The sequence below is a fragment of the Calliopsis andreniformis genome, chromosome 1, assembly GCF_051401765.1.
Source record: "Calliopsis andreniformis isolate RMS-2024a chromosome 1, iyCalAndr_principal, whole genome shotgun sequence".
Taxonomy (NCBI): domain Eukaryota; kingdom Metazoa; phylum Arthropoda; class Insecta; order Hymenoptera; family Andrenidae; genus Calliopsis; species Calliopsis andreniformis.
In genome coordinates, this window is record NC_135062.1 from 5,396,305 (window position 1) to 5,423,984 (window position 27,680).

Consider the following 27,680-nt stretch of genomic DNA (forward strand, 5'->3'; position numbering starts at 1 on the left):
TTACAATTACAAGTATTCATGTTTCTTGGATAATTCGACGTTAGCTTCAACAGGCTTTTTGTTATCTACGCTGATTTATACATATTGTAAGTATAGAAATTATACAAAAGAATGTTCAAAATTGTTTATTTGCGATATGCAAAGGCTGCGTGTATGTTCATTGTAAGTAAGGACATTTGTAGCCATGTTACAGTTATGCAAATTTGTCTTCACTACATATGTTAAATTCAGTCATTTACGCAGCAATTATTGTATTACAGTTTTTCTCGTATTTACAAATGTTTAAAACAATTCACCATGAGGACATGTTCTTGTTCAAACATGGTAAATATCTTCTGTATCGTAATTATTCCATAAAAAGTGGAAAAGAAAGAAATAGGAATAACGCAACATTGCTACAATACGTGTGGATGTTAGACACAATTTCATAAATAATAAAAAGAAATGTCATATTCGCTTACAAACAAAATCACTTTTTGATTCCTTGGTCCCGACTATACACTTCTTATATGTATAAGCATCATAAAAAAATGGAACGCAATACGTCTTTGAAGAATCCTCAATCACAGGATGGAACACATTTTCGACTGGAATTGAAATGAAATAAATGTTCATTAACCAGGTGAAATTTGTACGAATATACATGGTATCTTAAAATTATGGAATAAGTACAATATATTCAAATTATCTACATTAAAAGAATGGGTTTATTAATTCAGGAGATATGAATATCTGAAAAAATTTAGCACTCCATTTCAAGCAGCTATAAAATCAATAATTTTAAATATTTTGAAAAATCCTTCGAAATACGTTAAAACATTGCTTAAGACTATAGTATATCCAAATTTGAACAAAACTCGAGATGTTACTCTGAAAAGTGACCGATTTTGCATAGAATGGCCCAATAGTTAAAATGAAATTGTTTTGCTTTTAGTTATTTTAGAAAGTGATCGAACTGATAATAGCGATAGAACTGCAACCACTGACACTATTAAACTTTAGTGTAGCCATAGCTAAGGTAGAAAGATAGCCACAAAATTATTGGAATGATTTTTACAACATATTTTTGACTTTATTTTATCAGATCTTTTTCGTATAAATTTTTGCGTTCGGATACCTGACACGAACCTACTTCTTTTCTTGCTTCCCAAACTGCTCTACCTTTGTTTACATTTTAAATTTCCAGACACCACCTAATTACTGAAGTAACATTGCTCAGATCAGTAAGTCAGTATTCTGTTGGCTATGAAAGCGATATGATCTGTCTTAAAACAATATTTTGTGTGTCAAATATCACTATTTGAAGGATGTGGCAGTGGAGTGAAATCAATTGAAGAATATATTCTCACAGTGTCTTTCAGTACAATTTAATACTGTTATAAATATATTGCAAGTAAGTGGTTGCAAATCATGAAGCAATCTCTAAAAAAATGCATATCAATAGGCAGTATCGTTATCTATTTTTGGAAATAATTCCTGCACTCAATTGATATTTCAATTATTTATACAGTTTTATGCGATAGAAATTAATTCGATTATGCTTATGCAAGAATTATTTGAATAATGGATGAAGATTATCATAATGATGGATTGCTAATGTATACATGATATTAATATTTAAATAAGGTACTGTGAAAATCGAATTTTCAAATTCAAAATATTTATACAGGATGTAACAAATATTGCCATCGATATTTTAAGGGATAATAGAAGATACAAATTGGAACACGAAATGTCCTGTGACAGAATGTTCGACCTATTTCAATTTTACAACAATAATGCTTTAAAATTAACAGATTACTTACCAGTAGATCCTATTATATGGCTATTAATAGACTCCTGTTAAGTAATATGTTAACATGCCTAGATATATGCTAAATTAACGATTAGAGGATTCTATAAATTTAAAGATGTATTAAAGAGCAGAGATAGAACAAAAAAGTCTGAATACATTTTATTGTATCTCTTACGGGTTATCTTTTATCAATTTTTAAAAATCCACGATCCAGTTCCTACGAACATTTCGGATTTTTAAAGCTTTATAGAAGTTAGACCATCAGAGATATATTAAGATTTCTTTGCTTTGTTTTTGCCCTTCAATACATCTCTAAAATTATACAATCTTTTGATTGTTAGTTTAGCATACAAGTATGTTAACTTTAAGGTATTATTGTTGCAAATCCCTTAAAATATAATTTTAAGTAAATTATATAATATTATATACTCACCTTAGATTTATGATTTATAGTACTATTCGTTTTTGTGCCATTTTCTATTGCTTGGCGTTTCTTGCTCTTAAACATCTTTGACATTTTGCCTATTGATTAGAAATAATAATACATTACTCTATTTTGTATAACTATAGTGTTTTATGTTAAGTGCATTTATATTAAGTAACTTTGAAAGTTATATAAAGAATAATCAGATAGGTTATTTAATTCCTCTAGCAGTTATGGTGTTAAATGATATAGAATTAATTTTTCTTCCTCTGTTTTGTACGAGAATCATAAAACAGTAATAATATAAAACTGTTATCACCGTTAAATAATATTACTTTAGTTAATATCTATAGAGAATATTACTAATTTATTTAAATGAATTTCCCGTTAATTACCCGTTTTTGGTGGCAGTGACTGTACAACATCAATCTCATCTGGGGTATTATCATTATTCATATTTCCCTCATCGATGACCTTTTCCTTATTATTCTGCTTATCAAGTTCTATAGTTTCTTCTGTATCCACTCTAGACGTCGCCGATCTACTACTTCCGCTTTTCATGGAAGCTTTCGTTGCACTTGATTCCCGATTCCGTGTCGGAGCTTTTTCATCATCCGTTTCAGATTTTTGGACCGAAACTTCTTCCTTCATTATATTTTCATCTCCATTTTTATCTTCCTCTTCTAGTGATTGTGCTTTCTCTGTAGGAGAATTGCTACCACTTCCGGGTTTTAGCCTCGGTGGCTTTGGTGGAGGCGTAGAACCGGAAGGAAACATTTGCTTTGTAGGACTGTTCTCTTCCTGCTTGCTGTTATTCGAACTCGTTTCGTGCTTCACTGATTTTGACGTGTCATCTATATCATCTTTACTTTCTTTACTGTCCATTTTGTTACTTTTCTCATCCGCTTGTTCATGAGTTTCTACGTGATCCATTGCAGATTCATTGGTTACTTTGTTATTATTTTCTTTATTGTTCTGTTCACTATTCATTGTTTCGGATTTTTCTATCTCTTCAACATTGTTTTCTGTATCCACTTTTATTCTTGACTTCGCATTGTCGTTTTCTACTTGTTTGTTTGCATCCTCTGTATTAGATTCTTGGGACTCGGCAGAATCGTTTATGGGTGATGGTGTTTCCTTTGATATTGCTTCTGATGATGTTTCATTCGGTTTGACTTCTGATAATTTTTTTGGAGTAGTTTTTGGAGACTGTCCAGGACTGTCAGGTTCTTTGACATTGTCTGTGGAGTGCGTAACATTGTTACTGATACTGTCTTCATTATTATTTGCATTCTGTGGTGCTTTTACTGTTGTTGCTGAAGTGGTGGTCGCAGTCATCGTTTCTGTTGCACTGTTTTCTTGATTTAAGTCCTCCTTTTCTTTTTCTTTATTTTTGTCGTCGTGAATTTCATTTTGCAGTCTATTTACAGGAAGCTTCAAGGGAGGTAAATTTCTTTTTTGTAGGTGTTCCTGGAGAGAAATAAAGATTTTAATTTTCATTGCTAGAAAATGATTACATGCATAATTAATTAACAATTTATAGATTATATGAAATGTGTATGAAGTATTACAATTATAATTATAAAATGAACCATAAAAATGTATATACAGATTCAATATTGTTACTTTTAAAAAACTTAAATTTAATGATCATAAAGGTAATATTAGTAGCGTTACGTGAAATGATTTTTGAATTAAAGTTAATAATAATTTTTTACGAAAATGCTAAGAAATACGAAGTAGATATTGTGTGACCTAGCAGATGCATTTACGTATTTTTAAAATATTATAAACTCGTAGCATTTATTATATTTTTAGTATTACATCTGACTGTATATAATGAGAGACCTTACCATTTGTATTTCTGCTTCCCCTTGCGTTGGACTATTTATTCTACGTTTGTGTGCGACCAAAAGTGTATGGCAACCACCACATGCAACCTTAAATTTCAAAGTTATTAACAATATTTTAATGGTTGTTGGAATCAAGTAATTTTATTCTACTATTAATTTAGAAACGTATACGAGTATATTATTTATATAATTACGTTTGAAACAAAGAGGTCCTTGTATCTGGCAGCGAAAGTTAATTCGTGAACGTTGTTTTCATTTTCCTCTAAACCTAATTTCCCATGTCTTCCATCGCCGCATGTGAAAAGTTTTCCACAGTCTATCATGTAAAATTAGTGTAACATTAATATTTGCAGAAATTAGGAGAATCAGTAACTACAAAAAAACAAGACAATTCTCTTTTGCATTTAATGACATTGAAAAAATTAATTCTCTGTGAAATTTGAACTAACACATTTAATCTGTCAATATTTTCTAACTTTTAGTTTTATTTTTCTTTTTCCATTACGGTAACACATTTTCCTGGCAATACTATTCTTCTGTAAAATTTTTTATGGTTTCGCTTTTGAATAAGAATAGGAATGCTTTACAGTGAAAAGAAATTGAAATTGCAATTAAATTCGATAAATTTGAGCCGAATTGTCGAGAAAACTTTTTAAATGGTTATTAAATTATGCAAAACAATAAACAAAATTAATTTTAAAGCTAAATAATTGTTTCAATAATTAAATTTTACAATAATATTTTTTGCAAAGTTAGAAAAACTTGCGTATGAGCTTTAAGTACCAGTAACAATAGCTGTATGACTCTCTCCACAAGCAATTCGATTAATATTTGCATTTTGCACTGCACCACGTGGAAGAAGTTTCGGTGTGTGAAGTTCTATAATATTTGTTCCTAATCCAAGTTGACCACTTGAATTACTTCCGGCGCAATATAAATTTCCATTTTCTGAAAATTAAAAAGAAATAAGATGGTATATCCTACAAACAAAAGGGAGGTTATTTGCAAACTAAACAATTTATTTAAAATTTTCGAAGTAAGCATTTTTTTCTATCATATTTGGTTCTTTTTCTAGGAATAAAATAAATATACGAAGAAGGAAACTTACCAGAACAAATACTAATTTATGCTTTGAAATATTGCACGATATGTACCTAATCTTATTTATAAGAAGAGAACGTACAAAATGAAAATTTGATTTTGAAAACTATTAGATCTATAACTCGAGTCTATATTATATTGCTATCATTACACCAAATCGAATAATTACTTTCGAATAATTACTTTTAAAATCAAATAATTACTTTCAGTAATTATTATATGCACATGGAATGTAATATAATATTATAAAAACGAAAATATGTAATGAAATACATGTACATACTTAAATAATGTTTAAATTATTCATAAATCACAAAAATTTAAAAATTACGTTCTAGTGAAAAATCTATCCATCCAATCTATTTCCAATATGGATCAAGTATAAATTTCATTTAAAATAAGTATGAATTCAAATGTGTCAAGTTAGAGTCATAACTTGAAAAATTGCTATTTGAAAAACATAAAGATTGTAATAACATTATTGTTGCATACCCGCTAATATGATAGTATGATGACCGCCACATGCTATGTGCATGGCAGGAGTGGGTAACTGCATTTGTTTGGGTGCCGTTTGGACAGAAAAATTGACGTCGATCCCCAATTTTCCACTTTCTGACTCGCCACAAACGTAAATGAGACCACTTTCTGGGAATACAAGTTGAAAACCAGAAGTCATAACATAGTAACATATTTTTTTACGAAATAAGGCATAACAGTTATTTCTAGCAGTTTGTTATAGTTTCATAGCTTTTGAATTTTCACAAACGAATATAATAACTGTAATAACCAGCAGGTTGGATAATTAATTTTAATTTACAGACAGAGTTTTAAGCAAATCTACTTGGTTTATTTTATATAACTCATAAGAAGTAAAATTTTAGAAGTGTAGTAGTTAGCTTTGAATATTGAATTCTATTTTATTCTTATTATTACTTTATTGAAATATATAGGATATATCGCAACTTATGTTGCAAGTGCAAAGGTGGTGATTCTACATACAAGAGTAAGTCGAAAATATACAAACAAATTTTTTATTTCAAATTTCATTTCCGAGAAAATTGAATTCAAATTTGAAACTAAATGGTACGCATGCATCGAAATATGGATACAAGCATTTGAAGTTTAAGGTCCGCTGCAGACGAGTGTTGTTTCGCCGATGCGTGTTGTAGCAACTAGGACAATTCCCAGTTTTCAGTTGCGAAAAATAAGGAAAGACATACGAATGTGGCAACTTGGCGCCACATTTGCGTATTTTCAAAAGAACACAATTCCTGTTTCGTCGCTTTGCGTAAATTTGCATTTACAAGTGACCGCAAACGTGCTGCTAAGTTGTTGCGTTTGTGTGTCTTTTCTTGTTTTTCACAATTGAAAATTGGGAGTTGTCCTTATTGTTACAACGTGCTGTGGCAAATCGGCGCGACGGCAAAAAGACGTTTGTCTGCGGCTGGAGAAAGGGTGCATGGAATAAATCAATTTCTACTGAAATATTTTTTCTCAAATAAATGTATGAATAAAAGTATCATATTAAGTGTATAACAGAAGGCTATTCTCAGATTGATAACGGACCATGTCGAGAGACGAGACACACGGTGATGTTTCTGACTCTTGTGTTATGATACGTATTTAATAAGTACAATACATATTTAATATTTAATAAAAAATAATCGTACCCTTGGCTATTTAATAAGTTACCTGTTAGAAATGCAGAGTGGTAATAACCGGCACTAATTTGTTTTACAGGTTCAGGAACGTGCACTTTCGTCGGTTTATTTACCAAGCCAGAGACATCAGGTAGTCCTAATTGACCCTCTAAGTTGCTACCCCATGCGAAAACACCACCGTCACTGGTCAGAGCCAACGAGTGATGGGAACCAGCTGCAATCTGAACGATCTTAGGTCCAACTAGACCTGAGTCATACACTAATACTGGAGAACTTGCAGAATCCCCAATGGCGGATGTCCCTCGACCGAGCTGTCCTTCCTGATCACTACCGCAAGCGAAAATCTTCTGACCTCCTAAAACAATATACCAATTATCAATTACAAGGTAAGATTTAATTGAGAAATCAAATTAAGATACACTTACACGTATTTGATCAGTATTATAGCAGTACTTTTCAAAATACATTTATTCTAAGAATATTTATGGTACCTTGATTTACAAATGAAGCAAGTAAAAAGTATAAATTACATAATTAATTTATTAAAAACACTAAATTACTTGAGCAATTATGAATCCTAGTTCCTTGATGTCGTCCATAAACAAATAACTGATGTGATAATACATTAAAAAAGAAATTATTTGAAAGTATTATTCTAGTCATACATAAATATTGTAACATAAACCATGAAAAATGATTGTAGAGATACATATTCTAATGAAAGGGACTACCATTGTAGGTGTTTAAAAAGGGATGGTTCCATGTAAGAAAATGGAACTGACCGTGATATCCCTAAAAAATGATAAAAAAACATAAATTTTTTTGGTATTATATGAGCTCCATTGAACCATTCAATTTTGTCCTAGAGACATTTGACGTATTTTTAAAAACAACAAAAATATTTAAGGTCCAAATGTGAGGTGACTCACCCTGTATAATATGGTAAAACGTGTCTGACTTAGAATTTAATCTACTACCGATTTGAAACAGGTAGGTCAGACACAGCAAAGTCAGTAGAATGAGTTTTAAGTCAGATACAGTTTAAGCAAAGCTTCGTCCTTTTCGTCAACATTTAATAACTTTGAAATTAAGTTTATTTTTGTCTTATTTTTCTATTTTATCTTAATGTGTAGAATCGACTTTAAAATTTGTGATAGCAGTCGTCGAACGAACTGTATAGTATAATTTGAATGATAATTGGCACAATGGTTTGGGGAGCATTTTAAAATGCCACTACATGGTATTCAGTAATTGCAGAGATCTGCTATCTATCTCGTATGTATAATTATTACTGGGCTGAGGCTAGATTAAGCTCTGGATAGGAGTTTTAGAATTGAAGGGGCATTAAAGTAATTAGCATTAAAAAATAAAAGTGCTACGAAGAGTAGCGTAATATACGTATGTATAGTCCTTTGCAAGCAACAGATAATGATCTTTTACATGATTATCAACCTTACCAGACGATTCATCAAGGCGTTTTCGTGAGAAACTACTAGTAGCGAAAGTGGAGCTTTTTTCAGATTCACAGTCAGACTTTACAAACATTTTATTTATTTATCAAGGTAAATCTGATTGAAACTTTATCTACTATTACCTACTTTTTTGTGAAATTTTTTTAATGTAGATGTTTATGCCAATCTTTTCAGTTTTAGAAATTGTAAGACATGTTCATAGTTTATAAAAATTCTGAAAAACTGTTCTCTGTACACATACATATATAAGGGGGAAAGTACTGCTGCGAAACTATTCTTAAATTGAAAGTTAAATGACTGGTCTCATAGTAGAGTTGGTAACATGCAGTGTCACGCATGTATTACCCGAAGTTGTATTTACTTAAGGGGGTAGACTAGTCACGTGACTTTTTGAGGTTGCCAAGCCAGTATCTGCTGTTACAGTTCTCGTTAAGGGGGCAGACTCCTTCGGGGCCTACTCCGAATCGATCGAAGCGCTGTTGCGAAAAAACGGGCATTAGTGAAAACATATAATTTATACATGCGACATTTGATAATGTGGCATCTAGCGTTATCCTGTTGAATTACAAATGAGAAGTGCGAAGGTATAATTGCCAAATCGCATCGTAGGAAAGTTCTGTCACGCTGTTGCCACATCAATTACAATTTTATGCATCAGTAAATCTCTACTGAATACGCCTTGAGCCGATATTTTGCTTCATACGAATATAGAAAAGGACGGTGCGAGCGACAAAGAAAGAGTATCACGAATGAAACAATACATATGTGCCCAAAATTATGAAAGTGGTCTAAGAAACAACATTTTCGTATGAGATTCACACAAAATTTCACATTTATAATAAATGTTCATTAATCAACACTAATTATAATGTTACGTAATATAAAAATATTTTCTAATTTATTTAAATGTAATCCTTTAAATATCCCAAAATAAGAAATATACAATTTAGACCACTTTCATAATTATGGGCATATATATATACTAATATGTGAAATCCTAAAACTTATATATATAGAATAAATAATTCATTAAATTCATGCTATTCATTCAATCATTCATTCATACTTTTTAAGAAATAAACAAACGAAATTATTTTAATTTTTTTTTACTTAAAAATAAAAATTTTATGAGTGGTATAATTGTAATCTGTGAAAAGGTATACAAAAATTAGAATTATTTAAAATAAAAATTGAAAACAAAAAAAATTAAAAGCTACCACGAGATTCGAACCGGGCACCTACAGATTATGAGTGAATGCCTAATTCACTCAACTAAGATATTTTCGTGTAAAATTAGTGGATTAATTGAATGTTTATTGAAGAATAATGATTTGTAAATCACCTTTACTTGCTACATTTTCATCGATCAAGAGTCACTCACACTGAACCTCTCGTACTGTTTGCAACAAGTGCAAGACGTTGCGAGTATTCATTAGCAATGTTATAATTTATACATTTAGTGAACAATAAACATGTATCATAATATAATGACAAAAACATTATAGGGGTATATATTTTTCGTAAAACCACTCGTTTCAGGGACCAATTTCGCACAAAATGCAGTTTAACTAGGAATGTTATTATTTTGTTTATAACGTAAAAATTCAAAATTCTATTTTAGCCGTGTTTTGTGTTTTGGTTCATAGTATTTGCATACAAATTTGCAAAACGATCGATCAGCATGTTGTCAGTGAAAACAACGACAATATACTATATTTTAATATATTTTTTAAATAAATTAATATTTTTAAAAACTATTTACATAGGTGGATTCGTCGTTTAAAAATACACAATCGCCCCATTTATATCATTTTGCTATACGCACTAGTTTTGGAGATATTAAACGAAATATGTTTTCCACCCCCAACTTTGGGGGTGGTTTTCACACCCTTTAGATGAATTAGAAGCAATAAAAAAAAATACGTGTCGAATATTTTCGGCTATTCTACAATCCTACAAAGTTTCATCAAAATCGGAGACTTTCACCTCGCGATGTTCCCTTATTAGTAAGAATCAAAATCTCGGCTGGAGTTGGATTCGTTCAAGTTTTCCTGATGGGCAGAATTGTAATATGTACATACATATATGTGGCAACAGCGTGACGAAACTTTCAATACGTTTTGGCAACTAAGCCTTTCTTGCGTCTGTATTCGTGTATTCGATGAATACGCCATTCAGCTGTCAAATTCTAGATTACATTTACCGACTGATCTGTATTTTTATCGATGCTGATGGTAATATGACCAAATTGATTGAGATATACCATTAACGCTTCTAACGGCAAATCGTTGAACTATTTTTGTGTCAAAACGGGTGCACAACGAAAATTACGCTTTACGCCTTCAAGAAGTGTTAAATTGAGGAAAATCGCATTTCCACGATATTGTGCTAATTCAAGGAAGGGTGCTCTGGTGTGCTATGAGTGAAAAAACCATTAAATCGTGAGATATTTGCGAAAATGTCACTTCGGCAGCCATCTTGCTAGTTTACAACAGCGTCTGTTTCATGCTTACAGTTTGTAATTTTACAGTTTTCTCAACGTATAGTGTTTATTGGAGTTTAAACGGACCAGAGCACCCTGTAGTGAAGTCTACTCGTGGGTTCTGTAGCCGCGAAAAATTCATTTATGCAAGTATCGAGACGTAAAGCGTAATTTGCGAAACCGTTGGTCTCTCTCGCTCATCGCGTATACTTGTATGACTTTCTTTGCTTGTGTGAGCGCACGCACACCGCTCAAAACACAAGGAGTCTGCCCCCTTAAAAGAATAGTATTACCTACAGACTCGTAACTGTTCATTGGACACGAGATGGAGCTATTATATAATTTCGAATTTGGAACGCGGCTTAGAAAACTTCTCCCTCCACTATACACATTATTATACCAGCCACATATACACATGTGTGCTCGGCGCATTACCAACTGAGAAAAGTCGAAAGGGAATACAGATGTGACGCTTACTCTCTCACTCTTGAAACGCTGTGTTCAATTGTTCAAGTTGCTGGTAAGCGTCACGAGCCACGCACGATTTTTTCAATTGCTCAAATATTTTTATTTTTCGATTTGTTAAAAGGGGGCAGTAGCGAATTTATTCCTCAAGAGGCCCAAAACTTCACAAATTTTTGGAGCTCCATTGTAATAAATAAATTATGGGCAATATCCATTGTTTTATTTTTATGCAATATTAAATACACATAAAACTAAGAATATTTGGATTAAGTTTTTGAAAAGGCATTTGTTTCATATTTATGGCGATAACAATGTAGCTATATAATCCACACTCTAGGTAGAAAAAGCTAACAATAACTTAGTTTTGCTTCAAATTTTAGGTAGTTTTGCAAAGTACATTGCTAATGCTATTCTATTCAATTGCAATGTACATATTTTTCGCGACCCTGTCTTACGGATCACGAGGTGACCGCCTATGCATATTCGAAGAAGGAGTGATTGGAAGGAGTTTTGTTAAATTTTTAAGGATGAATTTAGGAGTGATGATATTTTGTGGAATATTTCTAGCGTATTTTTTATGAACAATCAAAACAAGTCTGTATACATATTGTTACGTTCCGAACAAAATTTTAATTTTTTTTATTGCTCTGCAATAAAATGCCTTAATAATACATGCATGTATTGTGGGTCTATCCCTAAATCAAGTGCTGTTGCAGATTAATTGGCTACGAATTAGATGAAATCGAAATCCCTTTTCTCTTGGAACCGTCGTCGTAATATGAATAGCCTTACGAGGCGTCAGTCAGTCGCGTAAATTTCTGTAAAAATATATAATAGCCTTGCGTCAAATTTTTGATAGAGATTTCATTCTTGAAATACAATTTGTGTATTTGTGAAATAGTACTATACATAGAATTGCTTAGATTTCATAACTGTGAATGGTCAATTTTTACTCTACTTTACGACACTCGTATTACTAAATGTCAGCAGAATCTCATTCAATCACGAGTTGACTGCGCTCCATTGAACCTTTTTCTTTTGAATGAACCCTTTCCTAGCTTGAAAGCTTCTCATATAAGGACGAAAAGTTGGCTCCCGTAAACCCATATTTTTTCCAAATTTTGTCGGTAATATCATTTCTCTGCCATATACGAGTCTACCCCCTTAAAGCTTTTGACAGTGTTGCTGACGGGAATAAAAGATTTTCTTACCTGTGCAAATCAATGTGTGTGCTCGCCCACATGCGACATGCGTCACCTTTTCCGGTTTCAGAACTGAAAATTACAATAGCACAATTTTACATTAAAGAAAAGTAACGGAGATTTTGTAGCTGTAAGGTCAAACGATATAAATCAAATTTTGTTGAAAATTTTATTGAAAATTTGACTTTTTGCCATAATAGTTTAGATTAAAAGCATATTTTTTTAGAAAAGCAAGAGTATAGCCACATTAATAACTAGATAATTTGGGTATTAAGACTCAAAACTTGGAATGTGAATGTCATAAAAATAAAAATATTTGATGTACATATACCATTTTGCCTTACAAATTTAGAATTAAATAGTAGGGGTTGAATAATGTCCGAATTAAGAACATACCTATACGTATTTGAAAACTTTGAAAATGCAAAAATGTAGAAAATTTCAAAATAGAGGTAATATTAAGTGCCTAACAGATATAAAAATTCGAAAATTTTAGAAAATTTTGATCATATGACAGTGATATTATATGATTAATTAATATTCTTGATTAACAGTAGTGTTTCAATTTTAAACATTTTCATACGTATATATAGGTAAATAGATGTCTACCTCTTCAAAATCTTACAGTATACAAATATCGAAATTTAAAAATTCATTAACGCTCATAATATTTACTTTCAAAAACATTAAAATACTTTAAAAGAAGTTTAAAACTTAAGAATTTTTAGATAATGCTGAGTTTAATTTATGAGCATGTCTGAAAATTGTGGTATATTCTATTAAACATTCCGTATAAATTTCTAAAATGGTATTCCAGGTTTTGATATTATTCTAAGAAATATTTTAGAATACTTGTAAAAGTGGAAATACGAACTTTTCACGCAAGATGGTTTGCTAACATGATTTCTGTGACCAAGACCCAGTTGACCCCAATCGTTACTTCCAAAAACGAAGAGTCTTCCATTTTCTGAAAAAAATAGATAAAACGAAAATTTCTAAGTGTTTTATAGGAATATTATAACTAGGAAACATTGTCAATCTTTGAATGACTGTAATTTCGTGAAAAGAGGTCATATGCTAGTCGTCCCGACGTCATTATAAAGGGTGGATCTTCTACTTTTACATCTTTAAGATGAATTTCCACGAAGGTATTTCTATACTAAATAGTAGATGGAAAAGCGAAGATAGTTTTTCCCTCAAAAATCGTGCAAATTCAAATAGCTCCAGTTTCTTTAAAAACTTTTTCCGTAATCGAAATCACCATGGATTCGAAAATTGAAGTTTCGCATTTAAAAAAATTTATATAAAAGTTAATGTCTGATTTTTTATTCCTGAGTTATTCCATTTTCAATGAAGTGTGCTACTGGTGTCGAAATATTCAGAATACAAATTAATTTCAACTTCAACTGTTATAACTACAAAAATCAAACATTTTAGAGCTAATTAAGCTATCGTCGAGACGAGTGCGAGCCGAGCAACTATTACATATGTTGATAGAAGAGAAAGTCTGTATCAAGAATAAGGTACTATATAGAGTTAAGTTGGCTGCGTATCGGTTGACTGATAGGAGCAATAGCACGCGAGTATGCGCTGTTTGTGTGTACGATAGAGTTATTGCGGGTATGCGTTTAAACGTGTAGGAAGTGCATTATAAGAAGTATTATACTGGAAATTATAATTAGATCTATTTTGTGATACAGTTGTTAACATTCAACTTCGTGTAATAGACACGCTTAACTAATCTCTATTGTACTAGTGAAAAAACACAAATACACAATTACAAATGATAAAATAAAAAAAGACTATCAATACATGTCTCGTTATTGCAATCGTATCGTTCGACTCGTGTTCAGCTCTTGCTCAGCTCATCGGTAGTATAAATCCATCTTTATTTAACTTTTTTCGTTAAGACGAATTTATATTGTCAGACTTACATCTCGCGTGTGTTCGACCATATAAACTCTTTGAAATATACTTTGGGTTTTATTATAGCGGTAATATACACTTCATAGTGAAATAACTCGGTAATGAAAAATCACACACCAACTTTTATGAAGTAATTTTGATCGTGTAACAACTGTTTAAAGAAATTGAAGCCGTCTGAATTTGTATTGTTTTTTAGAGAAACTAACTTCACTTTCCTGTTTATTTTTTAATGTAGAAACATCTTTGCGGAAGTTCGAGTTAGAGATATAAAAGTAAAAGTACTTCAGAAAGGTTACTGTACGACTTCTTTTCACGAAGTTACAGTCATTCAAAATTGACTATGTTTTAACGTAGTAGTTGAACAATCTTATGAGTCACTGTATCTTTGAAACTATAACTAAACGATAATTGTATATGTAGGAAAACTGTAAGAAATTATAACGAATAAGGAACATAGTTGTCTCGTTACTAAGATTATTTACTTGCACCTTCACACGGATGTCACTTGCAACTATCTACCTTATACATAATTGTAAAGAAACTGTAAGGAACTAAAACGACTAAAACATAGTTGCGGGTGAAATCGTCTATGTGAAGCTGTAAGTAAATAATCGTGATAACGAGCCAACTAATAGACAGTTGTCACCAGTTGTTATTTGACCAACGTGATGAAGAGGTTCAAATCATGATCGTGTGTAATTGAATATCAATTCAACATTAGTAATATCGTATAATATCCTTTAATTACTTTGTACAATCTTTTTTGTTTCTTACATATGTCTGTGTCTTACTATCTTATATTTGTATAGTAAAATTATTCAAAATAATGACCATTGTGCCCAATATATTCCTTGTCAAGAGGGGAAGACGTGCGGAGAGGTTCGCGTTCTCCTCTTGACAAGGAATTTACTGAGCATATTGACTACAACCTTGACAACATATTTCAAGGTCATTGAAATTTGGGTGGACTGTTTCGTAAATATTTACTAAACTTCATTTTTCATAGTTCAGAGTACGATCTGAGATTTTATCTATACAAATAAGTCATAACGTCACTGTAATTGATGAATATGAATAACGATTATTCTATTCCTAGAATTACGATGGCAATTTTGCGATATGAAGAAACTTGTTAATTTTATTAATCTTACAATCGATGGTGGATTTAGCGGGTATCTTATGTGATGGTGGCTAGGGGTCCTAAACTAAATGAGAGCCCCGAATTGAAAGAGAAACACAAGTTCGAAAAGACCAACGATTGAAATATTACCTATAGTTCCCCATGATTGTAATTTTTGTCAGCTGAGAAAATAGAATTAATCAAATAGTTCATTTAAGTAATGCAAAACAGCAACTATGTTACTGTATATTGGTCTATCTCTTTGTCTAAAACATTTCTTTATATGGCTTCTACTTTTTAATAAACTTTATTAAAAAATTTATTAATTTCTATTCATTTTACAGAAAAATTGCAAGAGATGATAATTGTTAATTATATTAGAAAAAGAACAGATAAAACGAATTGAATCTCATATTTTTTGTGTATCTTTTTTTTCCTTTAGGATCACGAAAATTTTAGCGTCAAGGGTCTCCACCTCGTTAAATCCGCCACTGATCATAATGAATAAAGTACTTTCCGTTTACGAGAAGAAGGCAAGCGGGATGGCACGGTGCGGTGTGGGAAACCACTTATTTGTTTAGCACAGTCATTTCAGTTTTACGAGTAATGGAAGTTGCACGTAACCACATTTACTCTGTCGAAGTTAAAGCTACTGATTTAGGGAGTTTTTAATTATATCATTATTGACTGTCTTTAATTGTTTTCGCAGTAAAGCTATGAAAGGTTCCTCACATTTCCTTTTTCGTATAGCACATACTTCGTGTGTATTTTTATATCGATATATTTATTACTACACCCGTAGTAATTATTGTAATGACCAAGTAATAGACCTATTTATTGAGTACTGGCAAATATTCTTGGAATCAGCTCTCATCGTCCAGAGTATCCAGGTTGTATTAAGTGCAAAGCATTCTAATTCTCGTAGGAATGGATTATTTAATATGTAATCTTGACGTTTCTACGACTGTTTAATATTGTGGAATTACTGTTTGTATATATAAAAATAGAGTTTATTGAAGAAGAATATAATGTTTCAATTCGAGCAAGTCTTTTTCTCTCCCACGTTACTAGTCAACACTGACCTCTCTTTTAAGGAAAACCTGGCTGCCGCCCACTTAATAGCACAACGCATGAACCACACTACACTAACGACGACGTACTCACATTATTTTATGTTTTTATGTGACTTAAATGTGGATGCATTCATAGCGTCATAACATGACACCAGGAAGATTAGTGTATGACTTCTTTTCACGAAGTTACAGTAATTCAAAAATTGGCAGTGTTTCAGCCTAGTGTACGAACACTTTTACGAGCCACTGGAAATCAGATTAAAAAGATATTTATGAACAACTTTAACATACACTGTCTTTTCTATTCAAATCTTACGCAGCAAAAGCTTAGAATTATTCATTCGGGTAAATAAACATTTCAATTTGCTTCGTCAGGACTAGGTAACTTCAATACTGAAGTTTCTTGTTATAAGGAGGTCTTTATATGTTCGTACTCAATGGTGCAAAACGATTCATCAGCCAATCGAAGGCTTTTTAATGGACCAGCTGATTCATTAAAGAAATTGGAAAGGCGTTGTGCCAAATTGGGTTTATTTAATAACCCTGATTCCTCTTCAGATTTTTAGGATGTTTCAAGATATCCAAGCTTTCGCGATATTTTGTTGCAAAATACGTTTGAGAATTAGCCAACATTTCTACCTTGTGATATTGGATAGAATATTCCGTGTCCATCCTATGTTCAGCTGCGACAGACTGCGTGAGGTGACTGTTTCTGACACACTGTTAGTGTTCTTTGATTAGTATACTAATCCTTCTCCTAGTTTCAACTATGTACACTTTTCCACAGAAACAGGAGATTTTATATACTTTTGGAGCACTCAACGGTGGTCTTTGATCTTTCGCATTAGGAAGCATTCGTTTAATCTTTGTAGGTAGTTTAAGGATTGTACGGATGTTGTACTTTAGCAGTATCTTACTGATTTAAACTTTCTGTTGTTCGTGATCTTATGGTGGATTTTCCTCAAAATAAGATCATAAAAATATATTTTTCTTTAAATTGCATAAGAATGTTTCAACGTTAGGAGCTAGCTGACAAGATCTTCTATGAAAATACAGCTGAAATGTTGTCCAATATCCCTTATAGAAATTCAGATGTTTTACTCAATAGTTGTCTCAGTATACAAAATTGTTTATTGTATTTATTTTCTTAAGCCCATAAAATAAGTTTACATACTCTCTTAGAAAGTTTGAAGATACATAACAATAAAACATCTTATGCAACATTTTATTCGAGGGAAAAATGATCACGTGTTTAGATAATAATTGCGATTAAGGGGAACTGTTGATAGTAAAACTGTATGTTGGGTCTGGTCGTGTAGGTATGTTACGTGCACGACCATTGCGTGGCCATATCGATTTACTAGACAGTGGCTATCCCTGTAGAAGCACAGGTCAACTGTAACTTCTTCGCAAGTCATGATACAGAAGCTGCAAATGGAAGTGAATGAATAGAAGTGAATTTTGGTCTATGTTACTTTATGTAAAAATTAACGAACAAACGTTTCGACCTTGTGGAATCTTTATCGTAAAATTATAATGACTTCTTTATCTTGGGGTTAAATTAAGATACGAGAAAATAAGAAAATTTACTAAAGTGTAATTAAAAGAAAAGCATGATTAAAGAGAGATTGTTGTTAGCATACTTCTAAACATTATATTTACTAAAATAGTTTAGGTAATGGTAAAAAATTGCGATTACATCTATTGATGAGAATTTATAAATAGTAATCATGATTCACAATATATTTAGGGTTTATTGAGATACCATCGTGACGTAAGCATACTGGCATGCAAGAAAATTAATAAGAATTTGTAACCTCTGTAGGAGGATAAAATTTAGCTAAACCTTTAGTAGGTTTTATCAAGACTACATTATACTACAATGCCAGGGGTCTATAATAAACTTGAGATCTATGAAGTAGTTAAAAAATGTACAGCAGACGTAAATTTAAGTTTAAATTTAAGTCAATATTACGTTCGTTTATTCTTGATTTTTAACATTTTGGTTATTTTGTATTTTTGTTTCTTTTATCAAGGCCAGATGATACAAATTTGTAATTATAGTAGCTAAAAAGAATTGTAACTTATCCTTTATTTTTAGATTAACAAAGCAGATTGAAATTACATTATTTAGTTCAATATTGTAGGAAAAAATTGTTGTAAATATTTTTTAACTTTGAGACTTTACGAAAATCTCGACGGTTTTTAGTCGTCTACTAACGATAAGATATTGAAAGAGACATTAAGTTAATAGGACAGTGATAGAGAAATACGTAAGTTATGTTCTCGAAATTACTCTTTACTCCTTGTAAAGAGATATAATCCTGTAAATAATTAACAGGCTAATAACACGGTCACGTGCAACTTCCGTATCATCGAAACGATTATAGTCATTCACGTGTTCGCTTATTGATTTCCTTTAAAATCAAGACTAGTCATGTGCAGATCGATAGGACAACGCATATGGCATCCATTTAATACACGAACGACACATTCTATGAAACTTTCCGCAGATACGTGCAATTATGTTCCACATGAAGAAGATATCTACAATTGCATCTTTCAAGCCCACGGGTGAAAAGTTTGAAGGAAACTAGTATAATATTATTGTAATAATTAACACAGTAGTTAACTTCTTAGTTTAGACATTTTTTCATTGTTTAAAATAGCACTTAAAAATAGTTTTACAAAGTTGAATGAAAAATTAATTTTCTGGAAGTTTAATTCTTGAATCGTTTGCAAAGAAATTGATTTTGAATTCAGCACATTTATCGTGTTAGTAACCACGATTGTTACTATATCTGTTATATTTTAACAGACAAAGTTATGGACATATAAAAAGAATAGGTTTGTAGCTTCTAATAAATTAAACATTTCAAAATGCTTTTTCAATTGGGAAGCAAATTCAACAGTTTCATATATTGCATGGTATGACACTATTAAACAATATTTAATTAACTTACGACAAATTACGGCAGAATGTTCGTCACCACATGTAATGGAGACTACTGGATCCTTGCGTATAAAAAAGTGCGATGCAACGTTGTCAGCAAATCGGCTCCGACCAATTGTAAACACTGCACCTGTATCTGTAAAATTATATTAATTATTTATTCCCATTCTTTTATTTTTAATTCGTTATACTACAATTTTTCAATTATATTAATTAATTTTTTTATTTAACTAATGTCAGTATCATCATTCCTACAACTCCTATGAACATATACACATATAAATATGCAAGAATACTTAAAGCGTATATGGTTTTACAAATACAATTACTGTATAAATCCACTTTAAAATATCGTACTTAATTATCATCTAAGAATATATATATATTTTGCTAGACAACGCCTATGTGAAACACAGATGTGTCATTTCGAGAAAATTCTAGACATGAATAAAGAATAAAAAAAAAATTTTTGCAGGCATATTTTGCAAGATCAGCATCAACAGATATCTTCGTTGTTTCGTGACGATGTTGTTAAGACGATCATATATGGTAACGTGTGACTCCACCGCCACACTTAACAAAATTCCACTGAATGCACTATAATCAGAAGTCGACTAAAATAGAGCATAGATCGGAGCGAGTACTTGTAAAACCCTAAATCTAGTTCAATTAACTACTCAATAAACGGAATTGAAATCACCCAAAGGATTCTAATCCTTTTAACTATTCACGATCTCCACGGGTCTTGCCCTGTGAGCTACCACGCAGGGTACAACATATGTAACAGTCTGACAAATTTAATGCATTTACAAGTTCTTTAAAATTGATTTTTCACATTTATACCTACTCAATATAATATTCATATTGATATGAAATATCTTCGTAATCCATTTTATGATACTGAGGAATAAGTTTTCTGAGCTGATTTTATAGGATAGTCACAAAACACTTAAATTAAAAATAAATGTAAATATTTCCTATTAATTCATAAGTAGATCATAACAACCAAAAACACAGATTCTGACTAAGAAAAGAAGAATAAATGTTGTATTTGAAGAATAATACTTTATTTGATTTAAATTAATGTATATTTCATTCTGTGTTTTTTAGAGAGATTGCATTTGTTAATTAAGTATATTTCAAATAATGATATAACTCTCCTGCGCTTATAAACCATTCCTACTTTAGACTCCATTTTATCTATTCTAAATTTAAATTCCATTTCATTTAACAAAAGCACAAGGAGGGGTTAAACCTACACTGATTTATTTAAGGAGGTTAACGCGATAACACGATATCAGTGGTCGAATCGTTTTCTTTCTTTCACGTCTGGCACGAAATGTACATCGTGTAAAAAGTTTGTGTCGTGGAGCTGAAATAAATTTTACTAACGTTGAAATCGTCCGTGGCATTAATGTGTACAATGATGACTTGGATGTTTAACCAACGTGAATAGCTCAATGTGAATAGGAAAAACGAATCTATTGCTGCGTACTCATTTAAAATTCAAATAACAAGTGTTTAACTGCCCTTTTCTACTCAGATTACAGATAGGCGAACCGCAATTGCGATTATTTGATCGTAGCGACAGCCTGAACGAATCAATGTCTACAATTAAACATAGAATTATTGGCATAGATTAAGATTTGAAAAATAAAAGAAATTTTAGATGAACGACTATTAAAAAGTTTTAAAAATGTTTGCTCGTGAAAACTTTGAAAAAGATCAACTTTTCTCTTTAGTATGTTTATTTACTAAAGTGATCTGAATATAACGATATGTAAATTTTGTGCATTTTATAAAATAAATTCTACAACAATTGAAATTGGGATATAGTGAAAGCAGAAAGTGTTAGTCTTCAAGAACTTTACAATCTCATATTCTTTTCTAGTAACAATTCTTGAATTTTTTAAGGAACATCTGGTATTAAAGAACTAGTTAAAGTAAAGATAGTGCTTTGTGCAGGTATCAATATAGATAGATACATATTTGACAAACTTATAGAAATGGTTGGGAATTGGAAAAAAGGAGAGTACAAAGTAACTTTTGTCAGAACCTTTTGTTCTGAATATATTACACCTCAGCAAATTAAACAAAATATTCGCTCCAAACAATTTACATGTTCCTTGTAACAATGATTTGTCGACACAGTTATCAAACCAAATGTTATACTCAGAAGATTAAAGAAATCTTATCATCTTTAAACATTAATTCCAGTATCGTATCTTGTAAAGTTTCACGAAATAATGGAAAATATTTACGTTAAATTATATATCGCGAATTAAATTTCCATTAAAACGATGTATGCAAGTGATATTATGTAACAATTATAAAAATTATAATCTTTAAAAGGATTTTGAACTTTCATTTATAAAAAGAATTTCATTATTTTCACCAAAATTAATTTGAAACCTAATTCTCATAATCCTGTCTATCGGATACTGCGAACAATCACATTATATGATTACGCTTTTAAATTGAAATATGTTAGGAGGGATTTAAAACGGAGGGTGCCGAAGGTGATGCGACGGCTTTAGAGGGAAGGATTTCATTCACAATCGTATTTACTCGTTATGAGTATAGCGATCGTGGCTATATGCATAGCTCTGGATCCAATGAATTTTTAATGTCGACCTCGGTGATCACGACTATGTCGCAATTTACAGAGGTTGGGAAATTTCTAGTGGTCACAGAAGAAAGGGGTTGTAAATCTCGAAAATATAACATTGTACATACTATTGGCTTAGGCGCCAACCGTTAGACTGACCAGGGTAATTATAGTTTCTCATTTCTAAAGGTCACTGATGCAACGGTAGCTGTAAATCCCTCGCGACATTTGATTACATTTGGATTCTTCTTATCAAAAGTTCAAACGTCGCAGTGGTCTCTTTGCATAATTCATCGCGCATCCATCTTTCCAAGTACGTGTTCGTCTTTTGCGTTGACTTTAATTGCCAATTACATTATCCGGTCATATTTCGAGATAAAGAAAATTGCGTCAAGGAAAATTTACGCGTATAGGAGGATTTCCTAGCGATTGCTGGCTCTGTCAAGGGATCTGAGAGAAATTCATTTATACAGTAAATTATGACTGGAAACAATTACTAATCCTTCGTCAGCATTCATTGTTTTTCAGTAACACTGTCAGCAATCTGGGTTGCTTATGTTTACCAAAAATATTTATCATGTTCTAGGCTCTTAAAAAATTTTTAAAAATTCTATGATACTTTTCAATATCTCTGGAATATCGTCTAATTTTTATTAGTAAATGTTACACCATTTCTTTTAGTTTATTTTTAGTTTCCACGGAGAACTTCAGAAGAGTAACAAAGCTAATGATTCACTTTTTGGCGATTTAGCTTTAAACGATCGTTTGAATAATATAGATGCTATGTTCATACAAAGAACACATATCAATTAATGTCAAACTAGACTTTGGCTTCTAGAGGTTGCTTTGATGTATGATGATACACTCATGTTTATTTCAAGTTACTTTTCACTTTATGTGGTTTTCGCTTCTGAGAGGAGGGATTCAAGTTGGTAGCGCATAAACTGATCTTAGGAAGTTTCTGACTTTCTATGAGCTTCACTCTATTTGTTTCCAAGTTATGAGTTTGTATCGACATAAAATTGAAAGGACTAACTTGTATTAAGATAACAAATATTTTATCAGTTTGACTAATAACATTGATTGGACTACATTATATAGAATGTTTAATAACAAGTTTCGGAAATTTTGATTCTACATGTCAAAATAGGACGAAAATTAAGAATATTGAAATTGCATTTAGGGCTTCATTTCAGAGTTATGTATTAATTGTTGCAAAAACGTCTAAAATTCGCAGGATTTATGTCTGATGTAGTACTTAGCCTCGATGCACATGACCGATTTTTTGACCCGTGATCTTGCTGCAATCATATGTTTTTCTTTGTTTTCCCAGTTACAAACAACGCAGACAGGCATATGATCGCAGCGAGATTGTGCGTCAAAAAATCGTTCGTGTGCATTGGGGCTTATTCTACTGACGACGTACATTAGTCAGGTCAGGTACAGGGAACTCAATAGAATAAGTCATACAATCATGTCACACACATTTCACGCATACTTTGGACGTTTTTGAGACAATTAGTAACTCAGAAACAAAGACTGAAACACAATTTCGTCTTATTTCAACACGTAGAAATAACGAAACATTCATTATTTATTATAAATAACATAGAATTTTGTATAAGCAGCTAAGAAAATGCAAGCAGTTTTTATAACTGAATCGCTTATAAATCTGTACTATGATGCATACATAAATCTCCGCTTCTTCTACTTCTCGAGTATTCGTGTGTACACATATATCGATGATTTTATGAACAAATATTGTACGTCCATTTTTAGACAAGCCCGAAATTTTATAATACAAAATGTTGAACATCCATTTCTGATCAAGTTTGAGATTTTATATTATAAAATTTTAAACTTGGCCAAAAGCACATGTACATCATTTGTGCATTAAGCCATCAATATGTTTCGTTTCATTTGACCAGGATTTAATGTTAAATCCAAAACGCGCTTGTTTATGATATCTCTAATACATACGGCGTAAATAGCTTAAATTGCAGTCCCAAGAAAGGGCAGATATTATACCAAAGTGAAGTAAGTGCAATGGTTAAAAGTTTTAATCAGATCGCGAAAAAGTAGATCGATATGAAGTACTCTTCAATCTTCCAGTTAAGAAAAGAATCTAACACATCATTACACTATTCTATTTATTTATTCTATCCATTAATTTCTTTTCCCTGTTTTCTTTTTTAAGAGGTTGAATTGTTTATCTAAATGTATGTCTACACTATACACATAGTATAACACGTATAGAACTAATAATACACATAATAAAACTTCTTCAAAATAAGAAAGACGAGTGTTACATAACACTATGTTCAAAAACATTTTTCATACTATACAGATACAGTTGGGTGTGAATAAGTTTTAATTTATTGTGCTTGATTGGTGTCTCTAAGGGAACATTGTGAAGGTAAAATATAAATCTCTGAGTGCAAAGGTTAATACCGATACGAAACGAAAGAAATGCTCCTAAATATTTGTCGGATACGTTGTTGGATACGATGCACATCAAGATCCATTTGAAAGTGTAGCAGGGACATCTCTGCAATTTTGTTACAAGTGCAATGAAATGAAAATACAGTATGAAACTGTGTTACAAATTGGAAAATGATTGAAATTTCTGCACAGAGTCCTTTAATGTAGAACGTGTCCTTATTTAGAGACGCGACATGCGAGATGGTATATTCACTGTGCCGATATCATCGATGCGCTCATTTTCTACCCGCTGGTACCGCGTCAGGTCGTTAACCCGTGGATAACATGGCTTTATTAGTTATGAAAATGTATTAAAATGTATGCAACCACGAATGGATCAATTCTGATATTTAATTCATTGCCACGTAAACAGGTAACTAAATTTTATTTTTATGTAGTAGTACTCATTAGTACTAGTAAACTTATATTTGTTTCATTGCTAAACAAAAACTGTGACTCATTTGTTGCATCTTATTTTTATTAAGTGAATCTTTATGTTGCACCAATTCCAAATTGTAGTGAATATGTTAGTGAGAAAAAAATTGTTTCTATTTCCATTGCCTCTATTTGATGTGTATTTTAAAAATTGTAATTACTTAAAACAGTTACTGAAGAATAAAAATGTTCCTTTCAAACAATAAAAGTAGGTGAATATAATTAAAAATTTAATATATACAGTACCTACAGTATGAAATAAGAAAAATTTTTAAATACTGAATGAATGGGTATCTAGAAGAAGGATGTATGTTATACTTCATAAAAATTATGGGAAAACGTAAAAACAATTCATTGCTTACTGTAGCAATTCAAGAAGTAGCTGGTGTGACGAACGCTCTTTCCCCACTTTGAAAAATTATTAATAATGCAATAATGAGAATGTAATTTATTAATTATAAAAGAAACATAGTTGGGGAAGTATAAGAGAAATTGTTTCAAAATTTCGAAAATTTTGTAACATACGCCTTTTTTCTAGACACCTATTTAAATATTGAAATGAATGATGTGCAAAATCAGATAATGCTTCTTTCGCAGTTCTATACACAAAAATGTGTGATATAAGAAGGATAACGAAAAGCAATAAAACATTCAAAATTATCTGTGCTGTCGACTGTTCTTAAATCTATCTAAAGTTCTTATTTAAAGTTTTTTAACCCTTTTTATCGTACTGAAACTAACACAATTATGTATAATTTCATAGTAAAGTCATTCACAGCAAAATCCATTTTTTTAGCACGCACCATTTCGTAAAAATGGCAGAGGCGAATATAATTGTGGATATATATTATTTTCTTCCATAACACGCATAAGCAACATTGCATAATTGCTAATGTGACGTACACATACGTTCAAATTGCAGATTGTTCATTACATAATACATTCATTATATAATTTAATTATATCATAAATTACAAATATTTTGTAACAGAAGGTAAAATTTTCTATTTACTGATTTTCTATTATTGAAAAATGTAAATTCAAATTGAAGAATACGTGGCATTTGTGCACATCACCCTTCTAGAGAAAACAAATTTTAAAAATCTATCAAGTATGAGTGGACTTAACTCGTGAATATTGACTTCATAAACTTGGGTATACACTTTTCTTTCTACCCCTTCTTGTATTGACACATTGACACACATGAGTAACATGTGTCAGTTCGAAGTCAGTTCAATATATTTGAAAACAAAACAAAAGTTCAAGACACTTCGTGAATTAACAATATGAATTTTAAATAAATAAACAGTAGTAGAATACATAAACAGTAAAACTATAGCATGATATAATCACCAAACTTTTGACACTTCTAGCTCTCATTTGTGGAATTACGTTAAATAAACAGTTTATTCTAATAATATAACGACTATCAAATACTCATAAAAAAGAGCGGAGTTTTCTTATATTGGGAATTGTTAGAGTCAAATGTATAACAGCACAGGTGTTATCTTCAGAAATTTTTAGAGTAGCAAAACAAAGGTCTTAGAAAGCAAGCAGGTACTTCAAATATTTTTAATAGCTTACATACTACCACAAGTTAGGAGCTACGATTAAAAAAGAGTTTTATTGATGATCATAGTCCATAATACGTCAAGTAGATAGATAGATACACGCTCGACAGATTTTGAAAATTAACTTCGTTGACAACGACAGTATGCTCCAGAAAGTTTTAATTTTAATTTTGAATTAATTTTTTATTAATGAAATTTTAATAAAAATTGAAACAAACTAATTTCCCCTTTCCTCACATGTCAAAACATTTACCAAATATTTTAGCAAACAAAAAAAAATAGCCAAGGAAAAGTAAGCAAGTTAGACAGAGCATTAAGTTGCACAGTTGCAAAATTTGATTAAGGTTAGTATAGATTGGTTTAATTGGTATAGATTGGATCAAGATTGGTATATTTATGAACCATTTGAAAATCAGTATTTTATAGCAGAAACTAAAACAAGTAGACATTTACTGTAACCTATTTTCTTTTACTTATTTTCTTGTCATTTAACAATTAAACAATTTAATAATTTTTCACAAAAATGTCAGAACACTCCAATTTCTGAAACACAGTCTACAACCATTATTCCACAAATATTAATCTGCAATATAAAAAAGCGTAAGTTCAATTCAGTCTACAGGATCCTCAGAAAAGTGTAAAAGGTGCAAAAGAAAGTTTCAGATCGAATCAATTATTTCTCTCTAAAGTTGCGTTTGTTTGTAAAGCCGGGTGTTTGGCGTTGCTCCAATGTCGACTTGCCGGCGTCGTTGGGAAAGAAAAACAGGACTTGGTTTAGAAAAGTAGCTTGCAAAGTGCTATTTCTGTCTGAAGGAAGCGTTGGCTGCATAAGAACCGTGACATGTGCGTAAAATCGTGCGTTTGCGTGCTGCTTCATAGAACGTTTACCAGGTATAGTTTCTAGATCTGTCAGACCCATGCTGCTCACACTTTGCGCCGCGACAGTTGCAGCCGACTAACTGCCGGTCAGGCATGGCTATCATGGTAGAAACTTAAACTGAACGTTGCTTGGCAACTGGAAATCAATTTCCATTGGCAACCACGCTGAACGTGGCTGT

At 31.5% G+C, this 27,680-nt stretch overlaps 1 protein-coding gene across 1 annotated transcript; it reads right to left on the reverse strand.

The window, feature by feature from the left end:
* Positions 1–196: 196 nt before the first annotated feature.
* Positions 197–27,551, reverse strand: LOC143179767 (uncharacterized). The gene is given in 12 exon segments (XM_076379119.1): positions 197–622; positions 2,197–2,317; positions 2,615–3,689; positions 4,073–4,159; positions 4,267–4,388; positions 4,856–5,020; positions 5,666–5,818; positions 6,866–7,189; positions 12,465–12,527; positions 13,330–13,422; positions 19,538–19,663; positions 27,511–27,551. Coding segments are annotated over 12 exon segments (2,535 nt in total). The 5' UTR covers positions 27,542–27,551; the 3' UTR covers positions 197–447.
* Between the last annotated feature and the right edge of the window lie 129 nt (positions 27,552–27,680).